At 38.7% G+C, this 18,636-nt stretch overlaps 1 protein-coding gene across 6 annotated transcripts in view; it reads left to right on the plus strand.

The window, feature by feature from the left end:
- ARID4B (AT-rich interaction domain 4B) overlaps positions 1-18,636 on the plus strand; it is a 94,135-nt gene that overhangs the window by 62,974 nt on the left and 12,525 nt on the right. For 5 of the 6 annotated variants that reach the window (XM_037390806.1, XM_037390805.1, XM_037390808.1 and 2 more), the window contains exons 17-19: positions 6,863-7,111; positions 13,650-13,734; positions 16,027-16,219. In XM_037390806.1, the coding sequence (XP_037246703.1) occupies positions 6,863-7,111; positions 13,650-13,734; positions 16,027-16,219 (527 nt within the window). The remainder of the gene's footprint in view (positions 1-6,862; positions 7,112-13,649; positions 13,735-16,026; positions 16,220-18,636) is intronic. The other variant, XM_037390810.1, reaches the window with a different exon arrangement.

Here is an 18,636-nt window from a genome sequence, read left to right on the forward strand (position 1 = left end):
TCCCATGTGTCTCAGCCCTTTGAAACTGCTACCACTTGAATGATGTGGTCCCTTCTGCAGAGACTTCAACAACATGGTGAAGAGAAAGAAAGGCTGAGTGTGGTTCTCTTCCTTTCTTCCCCAGAGTGCAAGTTTCTTGACTTCTTACGTATTTGTGAACACTGAGAATAGAGATTCCAAGGCAGCTTGCCCCTTATTCTGAACATGCTTTTTCTTGTTTTTTTTCTGTGAGTAGTGGAAGATGCACATGCTAGATACACTCAGTTTTGTGCAAGTTCTAGTCATAAAAATAGTAAAAAGGCTAGTAATGTGTTATTTCTCATTGGTCTGTCCCAGAAATATCTTTTGTTAACCCATCCTTTTCCCTAATGTACAGAAAAAGTCTTCATTCTTAGTCAATGAATAAACAAGAAAGTTTAAAATCCTTCTTACGTTGAAGTTCCTGCTAAGTTCGTGCTGCAGAAGTAGTGTTCTTCAAATGTAGCACTGCAGAGTTGATGCAATTTGCCTTTGTGGCATCTAACATTAACATGTTGTAACCCAGGGGCTTTTCTACACAATGGACGGCCTGGACAGTTAAATGTGTTCCCAAAAGACTCAGGCCAGGAGCCTAGTGGTGTTTTTGAAAGGTGTGGAGGTTTTAATGTAGGCTAATGAAATAAAAAAAATAAGTCTTTAAAAATGTCATAGTAGATACAGTTCGTGAACTGAAGTGTAGGTTAATTGGTATTAACCAACACCAGTAAGAAAATTTTTTCCCAGGTGAATAATGCAGCTTCAAGGGATTTTTTTTGTTGATTTTTATTTTGGAGTTTTGGTGTGTTTTGTTTTGGTGGTGTGTTTTTTTTAATGCTTTGCTCTAAAACACCTAGGGCAGGCCACTGTCAAGAATTCTATACTGAACTGAAAGATTAAGTGCTCAGAATGTGGACAGTCATTTTTGCTTTCCAACAAAAATTTGCATCAGGCTTATGTCTTGGTGTAGTACTTGGATTTTTGAGGTGACTAGGCAAGATTCTTTGAAGTAATCCCAGTTACAGTGCAGACAGATTGCAGGAGCCTTTGTTCTTGTGTTTTACTACTTTTGGCTGAGGTGCTGCCTTAACCGTAACAAAAGGAGGGGCTGCCGTCGCTGGATCCTTACCCCCTGTGCTTTCTCACCAGGCTGACGTTTTCAGTACTCACAAAGAGTTTTTACTCAGTCTTACGAAACTTCTTGGAATATTTTGTTTTTCCTTGAAAACTGCCTGCTTTTTTTATTTCCTTGAAGGCATGCATGAACGGATGTTCTTAAAGAATACTTTAGAAACCTGAACACTTCTGGTTGTCAAATACTGCTGGTTTAGGTTTTCGTGGTGTGGTTTTCTGGGAATTGGTACTGTCATTTTGACAGCATCAAAAGAAGAAAATGCTAAACCTCTGGCTAATAATCTTGAGTGGAGTAAACCATTCACGTGCAAAAGAAGAATCTTAATCTTAGAGTTGTTATCTATATCGTTACATGCAGTAATAGCATTTCCCCTCCTATAAGCAGTAGGAGGGAGCTAGGAGTAATAAAAGCTGTAGATGAGGAGGTTAAGATGGGCATTGTTTCACACGTGAAGGGTTTTACTAGGGTTTATTACCCTTAGAGGGTAGGGTGGCTATATGCTGTGCCTGCACTGATGGTGGCTTCTATTTGTACAAGAGTTAAATTTTCTGGAAACACTTGATAGGGATTTTCTGAAAGCAGTTTACAACAGGATTATGTAACAGTCAGAAGCTCCATTTCACATATGGTAGATAGCAGATTGTTAGAGGCAATGTTTTCTTCAGGTCCTTATCTGTTAAAATGACATGTCAAAGCTTTGTGGTGGTGAATCTAAAATGATAGCAGGAAGGTTAAAATATTTTGGAGTGAAGGAGATTTGATACAGAAGGCATGCCTTCTAGCTTCTGGATTACTGTTGAGAACTGTATATTGAGATAGCTTGCTCTTGTCTGCTTTAATTGATTAGCGTGTGAGAAGGGAGAGAAATGCGTTGTGTTCGTTGCACTTACGGTGTGAACATCTGCTCTGAATCTTAGACTGTTGGTGTGTATACAAAAAAAAATACATTTTTAAGAAGCACACTTAGGCAGTTTCTTTTATAGGAACATATTTCTATACTCTTATTTGTTATGTGTATTCTATTTATGTAGTCCAGCTGCCTTTGTATGGGAAAGGAAGTTTTTGTATAGTCATGTTTTCAGAAACAGTGTCTTAATCGATTTTTTTTTTTCTTCTTACTTTAGATTATGCGCTGCTACATACATATACATAAGGATTGCTTTTGATACAACAATAAGCTGCTAATGACAGAATAATAAACTGTAGAGTGGCCGTGTAAAAGTACCAGTTCTGTGTGTGCATCACACTGAATGGAAGGGAGGCATCTTTGATGTGAAAAATGGAAAAAGTGGTTTTGTCATCACATTTTACATAGCTTATGGTCACTATGGAGGTTATTAACCATGATAGCTGTCACAGAGACTTACGTGCATGGGTGAGCCCTTAAACATTTGTCAAATACTAGATGCTTTTGAGCTGAGTGTGAACCATTGCCATAAAAATAGAAGGTGCTGTTACTTCTCAGCTAGATTTTTGAACCATCCATTATCCTTTCGAAGAATTTCAAAATATTTTAAAAAAAACCCACCACCAAACACCCCAAAAAAATCCCAAATCCAAAAAAACTTGGCTGAATAATTAGAAGCAGTAACGTGAGGTCCTTTCGTTTGCCTTCTCCTCTAGCAGCAGAGGAAAACACTGGTTACAGAGTACATGCTTGCATGGTTCAAGTCTGCTCTCAGATGGGATTCAGATCAAGGTAGTGCCTTTCCCCTTCCCTCAATGATGGAGTGTAACTGTACATTTATTCAGACTTTTTGTGTGTGTAGACAGAAGTCCTTGGAGCTTTTATTTTTAGGGTTTCTTTGCAACTTCAGAGGGAAGGCGAATACTGGTGAATTTTGAGGGGTTTGTTCTTTTCTTTAATTGAAGATGAGGTGTTAGTGTCATGGCATAAGCACAGGTCTTAATGGCCTCTCTGCCTTAAAACTTAAGGGCATCTTAATACAGCTGTGATTGAGAAAAAATATGAAGAAGACTACATCTTCCAACTCTCTATTATGTGAAGTAGAGGTTAAATAATGCTCTAGAATGAGAAAAAGGGAAAAAGGAGGGAAGCAAAAATAGAAGCTAATTGCTAAACTAACTTCAAGTGTCAATTACGCTGGAGTTTATTTCTGCTAGTGGTTCAATTAACTGTAATGACTTAATTGAACCAATAATTGAAATAAACTTGCTTCCTCAAGTTTTAGAATAACCCCTGAAAAAAATAATCTTGCATTTGCAACTTGCATCTCACCTGCTGTGTGTGCCAGCGTGGTGTGTCATGGGAAGTGTACTGGAGTAGGGTTAGGTTTGCCGCAAAAACGCGGATCCTGGGAGACAGATCTAACACTCCAAATCACACTGTGTCTCGTGGGTTTCACCTGAGCTTTGTGATCGTGCTGTGTTTAGTGCCAAAGGTTGTGGGTAGAAAGGCATTTGCATGGCATTACAGTTCGGTTCGTGGTGTAAGAGCATGTGCTGTTTCATCTATTAACAACATATATTCATTGATATATTTAACCTTATTATGGGCTTGTTGGCGTTAAATCTTTGTATTCGCTGAGGGTTACCTGCTGTATGTGTATTTCTAGCTTCTTAATGATTTCACAATGTCCTTTGGAACTAATGTTAAGCAATATTTGTGTGATGGAAACATTTTAACGATTTTACTTTATTAACAAATATTTTGCATTTTAATTCAGTAATTGCCTGCTTCTGAAGGTTTATGTTCCCCATCTGTGGGAGATGGAGTTAAGAGTATTCTTTAGTCTGCAGTTGTAATTGGGAATGCTTTCAAGTCCTCCTGATAAGATTTCTGGTGGTACTTTGATTTCTGGAACATAGTTACGTTTTTATTGCTGTGTCTCTTGTACACATCTGCCCCTGACTTGTATCATCAGTTGCTGCTTGGGTGGTTCCAGTTTTTGCAGCCTTGTGGCAAATGTTGCTTGGTACTGGTTTTAAGTTGACAATTATTGTCTACTGCCAAGAGGCTTGTTTGGATTTTTTTGATCATTCTTTTTTCCTCCCCCTCTCTCCCTCCTGCATACATACGTGGACAGATGAGGTTATAACTGTGCATGCTGGATAGCTACAGTCACAACATTCTTTTACAAATCTCTTTCACGGCAGTCAGCTTCTCCTTCATCTGGCTTACCAGGTTTGAACTTTTTATGGCCTGGTTAAAAAAACCCAAAACTTTTCTTCCTTGTAACCATTGGATTAGGGGGCTTTTTTTGTTGCTTGGGATTTTTTTGTTGTTGTTGCTCCAGGAGCTATATCAATGTGGTGTTTCCTTCTGCTCCAAAATGATATTGTTCTTTGCTTTTGTTTGGTTTCTTGAAGTCTTTGGTTCATGATCACTAACCAGATCACTCCTTAGGAATACTTTTTAAGTGCAGCCATCTCTGCTTCCATTTTTCTTTTGCTCCTTGACATTCCCTCCACCTATGTACAGTCTACTCTTCACGTCTCGACCATCCAAGTTACTCAACTTCACAATGAGGGTTTCACACATCTCTTTCAGAGAAGTTCTGGTGTTGTCACGGAGTCTTTGTAGAATATCTGTTGGGACACCAAGGAAGCCATAAGGGTGATTAAGGTGAGAGACTCCAAACTTGTTCAGCTTCCAGGGAGCTACTGACACCGTAATTGCCAATGTCTGGAAAATACTGAATCTCCCCCATAGATGTGCATTTCTTTGCAGACAGCAGTCAAGGTTTGTGCTGCCAGTTCTTGGGAGAAAAAAAAAATCTGGCCAAATTTGGTTTGTTACAATTTTGAAAAGTCTCGTTAGTAATGGGAAGTCATAAGCTCATGTTCTCTGAGCAGTGGTGGCTCTGCTCCTGATGCCAAGGAATTTTTTTAGCTTTTGTATGATAATAGCTGTGAAGCTGAATTAGCTAGGAGTTTTGGTTTAGTGCAGCAGAGTATAATTTAAAAGCATTTAAAGTGCTGGTTGGTGCTTTCTGTTGTTAGCTGTGGAACTCTGTTGAGGAATTTTTCATCTGTGTCTTTGGGGACCTTTATTCGTGATTTCTTTGGGAAGTGAATTTTGCCATGTGATGTGTAGTGGAGATGAAGTGAGCTTTCAGAGCTCATTCCTTTACGTTGTGTTACTAGCTCTGGTGGCTTTAATTTCTTTCAAAGTAGCCCACTGAAAATACATAATAAATTTAATATCTTGGCCTTCCAGGACAAAACTGTCTGGACTGTGCCACGTATACCTGAACAGATGTATGTTCTGTGATTTGATTTAGTTAATACACCAACAGAGGGAATTTTTATCATTTCATTTGTCTCATGGTGTATGCACATATATATATATATGTTTTTATATTGTGTGTGTGTATATATATGTGGCAACATTAATTTCTGAAGTAATTTAATTAAATCTATGTGGTTACGCTACAGTTGAATTTAGGTTACTGTTCTGAATTCTCTTTTGCCAGCTAGTTAGATAATAATACTGCATTTTTACTTCTACAAAGAAGAATTTGAATAATTAAAATGCAGTTTGACCCTTTCACAAAGAGAAAGTAGCTTGGTTTATCTGACTACTTTCTACTGAAAAATTCATGGAAAGTTTCAGATTATTGATACAGACTTTTGTGGGTTTTTGATGTTAATTTAAATATTGATGTAAGTCAGGCTTGGAGCAGTACTCATCTTTTCTTACCCAGTCTATAATACATCCAAACATACCTGTTCCACATTTCAGGATTTGAAATTCTTAGTGGTCTGTGGTTACTGTGAATTTAGTAGACATCCCTGCTCTATTCTGTATTGCACAGAGTGGGGGCTAGAATGATGTGAGGGCCAGTAATACTGTTTTGTAAAGCTATTTAAGATTAAAAGATTACCACCCCACCCCCACCCCCCATTAACTTTTCTAATGTAGTCTGTCTTTTTAGGCTGGTTGGAGATTATTTTCAGAACGCTGAGCAGCCCATAGCTGCCATTGAGTGAGACTAGCAGGATTTGTGAGTTCTTAGTGCTTCTGAAAATTGGTCGAAATATCTAAATACATATTCAAAATTAGGTTACTTTTGAAAACAGTGAACACCTGCTTGTGTATTTATATAATAATTAAATGCAAGTTTGACTTATATTTAGAAGACTTTTAGCATAATTGGCAAGGAGTGACAAGGTCATAAATTAGCACAGGTTGCTTGATTTACTAAATAATCTTGCATAAAGGTTTTTGGTTTGGGGATTTTTAATTATTTTTCCCCCCCTAAAATCTGGGTTTGGTTGCAGTCACTTCAAGGTGTTGAGATGGAGGTTATTTATTATAATAAAGCAAGGATCTTTTAGGGAAGCAAGTTTCAAGAAGCACTTGTAAAACTTGTAGGCTGAAAAATGGTATTTAGGGAACTTTCTCTATATTGAGAAGGATGAGTTTGAGCTGAAAAATAACTATGTAAAGGGACTGCATGAAAGAATCTTATAAAGATGAGTTTCAACAACTTCTGCTCATACAGATTTGATGGATTTTTTTTTTCTTTTAGTCAAGTCATTTTTTCACCTTACAGTCACTGGATTTTGTGTGTATTGCTTTATCCTATTTTGCTGATATTACTCGGCCATAGTGCAGTTTCACATACTTGGAGCCTGCCGTTCCCCAGTCTCTAAGGCATCCACAATATTTATCAATATATGTGGTTTGGAACTGAAAAGCTTATGAAGTATCTCATATTAACTCTACAATTTTTTAAACCTTTCAAGAGATGACACGAATAAGGAAGAAGATGAAGATGAAGAAGAAGCAGAGGAGGAGGAAGAGGAGGAGGAGGAGGAGGAAGACAACAATAACAATGAGGAAGAAGAATTTGAATGCTATCCACCAGGCATGAAAGTCCAAGTGCGGTATGGAAGAGGGAAAAATCAAAAAATGTATGAAGCTAGTATTAAAGATTCTGACATCGAAGGTGGAGAAGTCCTTTACTTGGTGCACTACTGTGGATGGAACGTGAGGTAACTTGAGTTTTAGTTAGTGATTACTTCTTGAATTACTTCTAAAATACACTTGTGTATTTTAAAAACTAAATTAATAGACATCTGGAGTCCTAAACTTTCAGTATTGGTATTCTGTGAAGGTCATTGTACTGTATGAAACTTAGATTTTTAATACTATGTAAATGCAGTACTTTAGTTACTTAGACAATCATCTTAAAATGACGTTCAAAGAAGGCTTCCATCATTCCCCATCTTATTTTTAGATATCTCCACACAACAAATGACAGCTCACTCTTTCACAAATTCCTCCTCTGGCTCTCTTAAGCCAATTTTATCTCATACAATATTTGAATAGTGCACTTAGCTGAGTCTGTATACACGTTCTTCTCAGTGAAGCAGAGAGTACATTAGCAGTATGGTATTTTACAAGAGAAGTACAAGATTCTTACTGGCAAATTAGTGTGCAGCAAATAATTGCATTTCATTCAGATCTGAGTTCCACCCCTCCCTACCCGTCCTTCCCCCGTGGCTGCCTCAAGCTTCCAAACTAGACTCTTCTTAGCCTGGTGGCTGCTTATGCTTTTCTTAATGTATGCAGGAGTAAATGCTTTTTATTGTCTTTTAACATAGCATTAATAGAAATAAGTGGAAGTATTAATATTTTTTTCCATTTTAGATCCCATTTTTGCCATTTAAAACTTGAAGCAGCTTTGAAAACAGTAGGAAAGCTAAAGCTTCTGAGTGGCTTTTAAGCCAATTACCAGGTCTCCTGCTTTTTTTTCCTCAGTTTCCACGTATCTGCTCATTGTCCTCAGCTGTCATCTTTTAAACTTTATTACTGTGTTTATAGATAAAAAAAAGCCAAAGCCAAAACAAAAAACCCCACCCCAAGCCTGAGGCAAATCTGCTGTACTTTTTATTTTTTTTTCTTCTTCTGGAAAATCTGAGGTTCTTATGACTTTCTTCTATCATCTGGATTTTGATTAGCATCCTACCTCTGACAAAGAGGGCAGGACAGATCTCATTTATTCAGTGCTAGCAAGATCTGCTAGCAAAGGTCACAATTAGAGAGGCACGGTACTTCTCTCCCTCCCTTGACTGCATCTCTTTGCATCTAAGCCTGGTGATAGACAGGACCTTCTAAGCCACTGCTGAGGAGGAACGTCTAGATATTGCTGGGTTTGATAACTGATCTCTTGTAGAATTTTGATCTACAGGAATATAATCTTCTACATAAACTGTCTTCAGGCAACATCTGTAAGCATAGTGGGCTATGAAGACAAGATACTAGGAGAGATGCAGCCTGCTAAAGGTGGGATTTGGAATGTGACTAGCGTTTTGGACGTTATTGGGGAGGACTTCCGTAGGAGCATGAGTTGCTGAAATCTGCATCGTACTCGCTGAGGATTACTGTGTACCATTCCAAGAGGTTTATTGCTTTTAAACTCTTGTTTTGGAATTCACGTGTAAACATGGGAGTTTCCTTTTTGAGTAAAATAGCTGCTGTAAGGTGAGATGATCTGTTTTACTTGAGCAGTACCACTTTAAATCTGAAGAAATGAGAAGACAAAAATGAGTCTTCACCTTGGACATCCCAGCGCCCTGGTTCTTAAAGGAGAAATCAATACTCTGTTTTTTGAACTCTGCATTTTAGACAAATACGTGGATTGATATTGGAGCCATTATTTCTGTGGCTAGGATATATCTGATAAGAATCTTCAGTAAACTTGCACTCATTTGAAGGGTGAGGGGAGTCATTTGGGCTTTCTGGCAGCAGGACTTGCATTTATATTCTTACCTGGTATTTCAAAAGAGCCCTTTGAAAAGGCCTGGGGGAGTAGGATTCTTCACTGAAAAAGATACAAGTCATTGAGATTTAGCTATGGGACTGCGCGTGGACTCTGCTAAATGTGGCTAATTTTTAAAATTTAGGTTAAATGACTTAAATTTCCTGATTTGCCAGAAAGGGTATGTAAGCCTGCGGTTAAGGCAGTACCTAAATGCTTTGGTATTTTAGTATTGTGAAGGCAGGTCTTGTATGATGTAATAACTTGATCTGGCTTTTAGTCAGTCATAACCTAGAAGAATAACTGCTTTAGTTGGATAGGTAGCAATTCCCTCCTCTACTTATTAATTGTAGCTTACTTCTAGTGTTTAGCAGGGACAGGTACTGTAACATTAGGTCATGGGATGTACTCAGCTAGGATTTTCTAGTCATCCAGGATTTTTTGTGTGTCATTCTCCGAGCCCTTCAAGTTGACTTTCCTGTTTCCCCTTTTAGTCAGTACGCCATTTAATTGTCTGTTCTTTAAACTCCTACGTCTGATCGGGAATTCTAAATAACTATTACTGTTTCTTATCACAAGGTAATTTCAGTGTCAGTCTGGGATTCAGAATAATTGTGTGTGTGTGCATGCTTTTTGGGGTACTTGGAATGGAATTTGGTAAACATGGTATTCATCTTTGTTAGGTTTTTTCCTAAATGCATTGGAACCACTGACACTTAACCACTGGATTATTTTTTAAAAAATGGTAAATGGAGAATACAAAAATGGCATATAGCTTAATGGCAGTATACAGCTGCACTACTTCATGCTAAAGGATCTTGTTATTAGCTCCTGAGATTCAGGTGATAGGTGTCTCCGATAAAGGTAAAGAATTAGTGTTCAGTGAAGCTTGACTGGTAGTGAAAGGGAATGGTGAAAGTCTCTACCCTGTTAGAGAGAACTTCTTATGATACCACGTATTAATCAGAAAAAGCTTATGAGATGAACTGTATTTCTTCTAACAGGCCAGCCATATTCTGAATTTTGTATGCTTTATATGGAACTAAAACTTCCCTGGGGCCTATGGCACCAGTTCCTTGTGCCGTAATTTTAATTTTCAGTTGCCAGTACAAAGAAAAGTTCATTGCCTAAGTGTTTGAGGTGAATTTCTGCTGCAGTATACTCCCATAATTAAAGACAGAGGGTGCATATTCGAAAAGAGTTTAGGTTGTTTTAACTCTGTCTGTGGTATGGTATCACAAGACATGTTAGTCTTGAATATTTCAAGTGGTTAAAGCTAAGGCTTTCAACATTTCTTTCTTTCAGAAGTCTGAATGTGAAAATGCTAATTTCAGTCTCAGTTTGTTGAAGCACTAACAATATACAAATTTTGTACCTAACAGTCAACCACTGAAATTAAAGGAACGTGTAGGCAGATTTCAGGTTCTTGAGAGTAGTACATGTCATGGGGTGTGGGGGGGATTATATAAATTAAAAACTAAAAATAAAAAATCAGAGTCCTCATCTAATATTCCAGCGTTTGGTTGTAAGGTTAAAACTCTTACTTTCTTTGACCACAGGCAAAGTAAATGTTTGATTCTTCCTTGTCAGCAGATAACAGGGAGTATACTGGAACTTTTTCAGTGAATTTGCCAAGGCTTGCTAGTTCCTTGAGGTCACTTGTCTTCCTGAGGAAGTGGTACCTTTGCTGGTATAAATCTAGAGGCTGGAAAAGTACTCTTTCTTCCTTGTTTCCCCTCTAGTACTTTTGTGGAGGATTGACTATGCTATCTCTGGGAATATGTTGTGGTTTATTTTAGCTTGCAGTCAGTACATATGTATGTAGTAGAATCGGTACGTACTCTTTATACAAAGTGCCAACTATTTTTTCTGTGATACAGCTATTTATTTCATTCTTCCTTCTTTCCTTCCTTCCCATTCAAACCCACTTTTCTGGCAGGCATTCATTTTAACCAGCAAGGCAGAAAACCTTCTGTCTTTACTGCCTCATCTTTGTCTTCGTTTTGGTAAGGCAAAGGTGGTGTTTCTTCTGAAGGCATTCCAGGGTTTCATATGAAACCTTATTTTAAAAATAAATAAACAGTAATTTCTTACTGAGTCCCTCCTCTTGGTTCTCAAAGAAGTCTGTGAAAACATTTTTAGGAACACCTCCCCATCTTACCTCCTTCTTTTCCACACCCAGCTGCTCGCTTCAGGGAGCTGAGGTAAGCAGGAGTGGAAGATGGCACTGCAGTAAGAAGACCCAGATCTTCTGAAAGCACATCCTTCTTGTAGTGAAAGCTGAAGAATGTCTTTCAGAATGTTTTTTGTCTTCTTTTATTTAGTGAACGGGCTGTCTAAGGCAAGATTAGTGATGAAGTATATTTTCCTATTTTAATAGGGTGCAGTTTTATAAAGAAAGGCTCTAGTCTGAGTCACACACATCATTCAGTTGCAGCTTGGCATCTGGTGTGCTGTAGAGGAGAATGTAATTCAGGGTCAGGTTGTCAGCTGTGGCTTGGGATGTATCCATCTGGCAGGATCTGTTTCAGCCTGGGGTCCAGTTGCTGCAGGTCTAGGCAAACCTTATGCATCTGGTGTGTAAGTAGTGAAAGAAGCTGTGCCTTGCAAAGGTGTGAAGCGTGGGCATCTGATTCCTTGGAGAAAATTTAAGATTTCTGTGATGCTGAGCCTCCTTGCAGGGTCTGACTGCTGTTGCAGGTGCAGTCAGGAGTAAAGCAGGATATGCTCCAGCCAGGAACTATGGATGTCACACATAAGTTTTCAACTTGTGCTCCTAGAGTTGAGGAGTTATGACCGCTGCTTCTAACTTGGAACAATTTTAAGACCCTGTGGTATCTACAGATACTCTCTTAAGATTCTGCACTTCTCTCCTTCGCTTCAGTATGTTCCCTAGTCTGTCAGCTGTCACCCCACCAGGCACTATGGTTACCTTGAACCACCAACACTATGTGCAGTGCACAGATGTTGCATAGGGGAAAGATTGTTTTCATCTTAGAATTGCATAGAATGAGTAAATACAACTTCTGTATATATAGCAACATGTTTGAGGCCGAAAGGACACTGTCAGAATAATTGATTTTTTCACCATATATTTGTCCAGTCCTAGTGCTGTTATTCTGCATGCATTCAGACCTAATGAAATACTCTTAAATTTATGTGGGTTGCAAAGTCCATTTGGCAGTTTACTTAGCAGTATTCCCACTGGAAAGCACGCCTTTGACTTGAACAAAGATTACTTCAAATAGGATATCCCACAGTCTCACAAAATACAGGATTTTTCCATCCTGGAAAGCACTCTGTAGAGTTATATTTCAGTTTTGGAGAGAAAGCCAGTTCACCTACATGTCAATTAGCACAATTACAGCTGTATCTGCAGCAGTATAGATAATGTTGGCATGTTGTAGTCTGCGTGGTCTGCTGCTAGATTTTGTGAATTTTATTTGAGGAAAAAAACCCCAAGGAATTGTTTTGGAAAGCTTTTTTTCAGAGACCACCTCATTTTTCACTATACTATGTGACATTTCAGTTAATAAAAGACAGTATTTAACTTCTGGGATCCCTTGCATAGATCTTAACTTAGAGTATACAGGAAAGCAAGTTGGAAATTTGCATAGTTTTCTCTAATCCTTTTTAATTTCTATGTCAATACTGCAGATGTAATTGGTAGTAGTTGCAAAGAAGCTGAATTGGGACTGTGTCAACAGTTGTATATATCAGAATGATGGTCAAGTAAGCCCAGCTGGAAAGCCTGCGTGGTCATGAGTGTATTATGCTGAGCTCCATCTTGTACTAGTTCTCTGGGTGTGTGTGGTTTGGGGTTGTTATTTTGTTGTTGGTTTGTTCCCCTCTGTTTTCATGTTTCACCTTGAGTGATCAGAATTTGTGTGGCTGTACGTTGAGGCAAACTTTAATATATACTAAAGTTTAACTGACCTATTTCAGATGGTTCTTGAATTAACAGTTGAAGTAGGACAGCAAATTGTTTATTGGGAGAAAAAAATTTGAATTGATTCTTGAGGTTTTTCAGAAATACACAATGAAACTGGCAAGTCCAGTACCATAGTCACAGTATGTTCTTAATAAGAATGTACTTCTCTGGTCTTGGATTTGTATTTAATAGGTGCAGCCTTGGGTGATAAGGTATTTGTTGTTAATATCTTGGTGCTGTTTTGTATGTTTTCCTCTAGTATCATTTTTGATATAAAATGGAAACCTTTAACTGAAACCAGATTGAGAAGTGTTTGTGTTAGCAACTCAAAAGTAAGCTAGTTAGTGACTCCAGATACCACTTCACAGACACTCAGGCTTGAAAGAGTTTTTGTCAACTGGTCACATTTTACAAGTTTATAAGGATTTATTTTATTGTTAGGGTTTTACAATGTAAATAGGAAGTATACCTCTTGGAGATTCATACAGAATTACTGTTCTGATACTTTGTTTTACCTGTACATGTGAATTTCCTGCTGTTCGCTGCAGACTGGAAAAGTACCAGCTTTCACTTTTAGCCATAAGGATAAAAAAACAAACAAAAAAACCAAAACAACCAAAAACCCCAAACCAAAACAATAACCCTGCCCTATATGTCCTAGCATATGAAAAGCTGGACCTTAGCTGAAACCTCACTTACTGAAAAGTACACAAATTACTACTTTATTGAAATTACAATTCATTTTTTATATGGCTAATAACTTTTTTCCTCTGTTAATTTGTTACGTCATGATTATCTGCTTAAAACCATAAATGTGTACAATTTTTTTTGTGTTTAGGTATGACGAATGGATAAAGGCAGACAAGATCGTGAGACCAGCTGATAAAAATGTACCAAAAATTAAGCATCGAAAGAAAATAAAGGTAGTTTCTTTTTCTTCCTTGTTTCCCCCAACTTCGGTTTGATATATTCTTAAGTACTTCCCCCAGCTTCTAACCTTTTGATTGACTTACAAATGCTTGACAGTAAAAGCAACTTTCTAGCTTTTTAAAAGCTAAAACTTCTTTCATCAAGGTTTTGTTTTTTCACTTTGGGATGAGAAGCTTCTCTTTCCTTCTTTCTTGCTTTTTTTGACACCGACATATGCATTTGTAGAAAACAAATGAAAAGGATTCATTTTATCTTCAGTGGTGTGAGCCAGCTTGAAGGTGGGGGTGTGAAATTTGGGAGCTTCCTCTGCTGATTCTGGAGAGCAAACATATGAGTAGCCTGTGTGTATGTGCATCATTTTATTTCGTAGCATTTCTTTCAAAATTCATTTTTCTAAAACTTGATATTTAGGCTTAAGTTATGATATAGTCTTGGGCAATGGGGTGCAAGGAAGCTTTTCCTTCTGCCTCAGTTTCCTCTGGAACCCAAGCTGTGTTCCGGGACTCTCTCCGAGTTCCGGAACACTCTCTCCGAGTTCTGGAACACTCTCTATGTGTTCCGGGCCTGTCTCTATGTGTTCCGGAACACTCTCTATGTGGTCCGGGCCTGTCTCTGTGTTCCAGAACACTCTCCCTGTGTTCCGGGCCTCTCCCTGTGTTCCAGAACACTCTCCCTGTGTTCCGGGCCTCTCCCTGTGTTCCAGAACACTCTCCCTGTGTTCCGGGCCTCTCCCTGTGTTCCAGAACACTCTCTCTGTGTTCCGGGCCTCTCTCTGTGTTCCAGAACACTCTCTCTGTGTTCCGGGCCTCTCTGTGTGTTCCGGAACACTCTCTCTGTGTTCCGGGCCTCTCTCTGTGTTCCGGAACACTCTCTCTGTGTTCCGGGCCTCTCTCTGTGTTCCGGAACACTCTCTCTGTGTTCCAGGCCTCTCTCTGTGTTCCGGAACACTCTCACTGTGTTCTGGGCCTGTCTCTTATGTGTTCTGGAACACAGGGAGAGTGTTCTGGAACACAGGGAGAGTGTTCCGGAACACAGTGTTCCGGAACACTCTCTCTGTGTTCTGGGCCTGTCCCTGTGTTCCGGGCCTCTCTCTGTGTTCTAGAACACTCTCTCTGTGTTCTGGAACTCTCTATGTTTTCCAGGCCTGTCTCTTGTGTTCCGGGCCTGTCTCTTGTGTTCCAGAACACTCTCCCTGTGTTCCGGGCCTGTCTCTGTGTTCCAGAACACTCTCTCTGTGTTCCATGCCTCTCTCTTCTCTCTGTGTTCCAGAACACTCTGTGTGTTCCGGGCCTGTCTCTATGTGTTGCAGAACACTCTCTGTGTGTTCCGGGCCTGTCTTTATGTGTTCCGGAACACACTCCCTGTGTTCCGGGCCTGTGTCTCTGTGTTCCGCAACACTCTCCCTGTGTTCCGGAACACTCTCCCTGTGTTCCGGAACACTCTCCCTGTGTTCCGGAACACTCTCTGTGTGTTCTCTCTGTGTTCCGGAACACTCTCTGTGTGTTCTCTCTGTGTTCCGGAACACTCTCTCTGTGTTCCGGGCCTGTCCCTGTGTTCTGGAACACTCGCTCTGTGTTCTGGAACACTCGCTCTGTGTTCTAGAACACTCGCTCTGTGTTCTAGAACACTCGCTCTGTGTTCTAGAACACTCGCTCTGTGTTCTAGAACACTCGCTCTGTGTTCTAGAACACTCGCTCTGTGTTCTAGAACACTATGTTTTCCGGGCCTGTCTCTTGTGTTCCAGAACACTCTCCCTGTGTTCCGGGCCTGTCCCTGTGTTCCGGGCCTGTCCCTGTGTTCCGGGCCTGTCTCTGTGTTCCAGAACACTCTCTCTGTGTTGCAGAAAATTCTCTCTGTGTTCCGGAACTCTCTCTGTGTTGCAGAACACTCTCTCTTGTGTTCCGGGCCTCTCTCTTGTGTTCCGGGCCTGTCTCTGTGTTGCGGTTCTGTCTCTTGTGTTCCGGAACTTTCTCTTGTGTTCCGGGACTTTCTGTTCCAGAACTCTCGAGTAGGGTGTCGTTGCCCTGCACTGCCAGTGCTGAGCCTGGCACCCTGCAGTGCCGCTGCTCCTCCAGCTCTGGCTCTGTTGCTTTTCCGTTTTTTTTCATCTTTGATGTGAACGTCTTGGCATGGACCAAAGCAAGGTATTTGTAGTCTTTTAAACAGGAGGAAAGCTTTACTTTACAGGTTGAATGTTTAAGATTACAATTAAGCAGCACTTAAAGTTATCTATGTTACGGTGTACGCTCAAGTGAGAAGAATTTTCATCCTTTTCTTTCACATAGAATAAAACTGACAAAGAGAAGGAAGAGAAGTATTCTCCTAAAAACTGTAAATTGCGACGTATGTCAAAACCACCGTTTCACACCAGCACATCACCAGAGACTGGGCCCAAACTTGACAGCACTGAAGCCAAAAATACCGAACAAGCTCCAGTTAAATCAATAGAAATTACTTCTATCATTAATGGACTACAAGGTATTGTACTTAATTTTTAAATTTTTTTTTTCATTCTGTTAATGGCTTTCAAACAGTAGTAAATGACAATGTAGAACAACTGATGCAACTGTACACTTGAGTCTGTCTGGCTAATTATAACATCTTCTGAAATAACCTTTGAACAAAAGCAATATTTGCAGTTTCTGAAAAGAGATATTGTGTATTCAGTTCATGTTAACAGTTTGAAGAATTACATCCTTTGTTTTGCTGTCCTTTTTTTTGTTTGATACACAACAAAGCATTTTTGCTTCCTGTATTATTTCTCAATATTTATTTTTTTATTAATGTAATTTTTAGGAGCCATGACTTCACACACACCCCTTGAAAAACTGAATTAATCAAGCTAGGTTTCCTGTCAGCATGTCTGCTGTTCCCAACATTGTTTTCCCCTTCCCACACATATACAGCAGCATTATAGTAACTAGTTATTTCTCTTTGTCCTTAGTTTAGTGCATGCCTTCGGAAAAAGAAATCATGCATGGTATAAGTAGTTTGGGTAACCACCAATTTTTGTGAGATTTGTATGAATTTAATAATTTTTCAGATTTAACTTAAATGACATTGGCCACTGGATTCCAAATTTGAAGGTAGAATAACAGTCAACATAATCTATTAAGCTTCATTTCCTGAGGAAATGAGAAACAAAAAAGCAGTTAGCGGTGATGATAATGATAGTATTATTAGTGCTATAATTAATCTGTAATTAACTTCTGATTACAAAAGCACAATTCGACATACACTCTCTAATATTTTGGAAAGCTAAATGTTTTCCATATTACATAATTATTTTCCAGAAATGCTTTTAATTGTATGCAATTCTCTTATAATTTAAGTCCACATAGATTCATGCTGGGGATTAACTTTTTTCTGGTGCTTGCAGGTTTTTGGTTTTAAGTATGAAAGGCTCGAATGTTTTACTTTTCCTTTTTCCTCCAATTTTAGAGCTTCTTGCTCAAAACTTTCTACTTTTTTTTCCCCTCAACTAGAGTGAATAATGCTTTTCAGCTTTCCTTTGAAGGGTGCAGCAAAGTAAATAGGTTGAGAGGAAAACTTGATGGACCTCATTTTTGGTTGTTTTTTCAAATGTTACATTCTTGGCTTTTCTTTCAAATAGCAAATTTTGATAACCTCTTACATTAGTAGTGTAGTTTTGATCCTCTGTGTTATGAGAAAGACAAGTGTTAGAAGGCCATTTTAAGTGTTAAGATATAGATAGATAAAGTTCTTGGAACTTTAGGCCAAAATGTCTACCATAAATGTTTAATTAGAAAAATGCAAACAATACTGAAAGGGTCGTGTAAAACTTGCTTTCAGATTGAGTCTTAGGCAGGATCTTAAATTCTACTTTAACTTAAAACAAACAAACCAGGAAAAACACCTGCGGTGACATTTCTCAAGGTATTTTGTCCTGTACATCTCTTCTCTCTGTTAGTATGCTCTTCTCTAAGTTAATCCTATTTCAGTTAAACCTTTTTTAAAAAAAGTTAATTCAACTTTGATCATTTCAGTGAATTTTGTTGACAGTTCTGCTTTTCTTCTCTGTCATTGGTTACATTGTTATCTTTAAAGAGGTGGTGAGTTTTAGTGAGGAATTGAGAATGAGAAGGGCAGTAGGAAGAGAAGAGTTAAACTGGCTATGTCAGCAAAAATGGATGAATTACAAATCAAGGAGTTAACCATGTATTTCAGCCAGTTTTTGTTGTTTCTCCTTGTATCCCTATCTCTCCCCATTAAATGGGCGTTATATCTTTATTCTTCTTTTCTCAGTTTATTTATTCCTGACCCTGAGTTTTCTTACTGTTGTCCTACACTCTTAACTGTTCATATATTTCTCCAGGTGCCTTTCGTTATTGCTTTCCCTTCATTTTTCCAGGCAGGTGATCAGGTTAGTTTGTTAGAGATTATCCAGTGTCTCTGGTGTTCTGTCCTTTAGACAGAGTGGATTCTCCAGGGAAAATAGTGTCTCTGTTCTGGGGTTTGGGAAAAGGCAGATAATGGTAGTATTTGTAACCCATCAGAAATAGAGTTTTTATGTTAAACACATTTTTCAACTTCTGTTTTGGTTAGTTATGCAGAAGTTTGTATTTTTTGGATTAATGCACTCTATGCTGTCTTGACCTCTTCAGAAATTCCTGATGTACTGTATAATAAAGAATATTCCTAGTTTCCGATCTAGCCTTTGTACCTTCTACTAGAACAGGAAATAAGGTTTCGAATTCTTCAGGAGGTACAATTTAAAACATGCACTACTAGAGATCCCTGTAGCATGTGTTCATATCTGTACAGTTTTCTTTAGTCGTTTTTTTAAGAAACCTTTGTAACCAGAATGAAGACAAACTTTTCTTCCTCCCCCCCCCCCGCCTTTGGCTTTTTATTTATTTATTTATTTATTTATT

This window comes from Falco rusticolus, chromosome 6 (assembly GCF_015220075.1).
Source record: "Falco rusticolus isolate bFalRus1 chromosome 6, bFalRus1.pri, whole genome shotgun sequence".
NCBI lineage: Eukaryota > Metazoa > Chordata > Aves > Falconiformes > Falconidae > Falco > Falco rusticolus.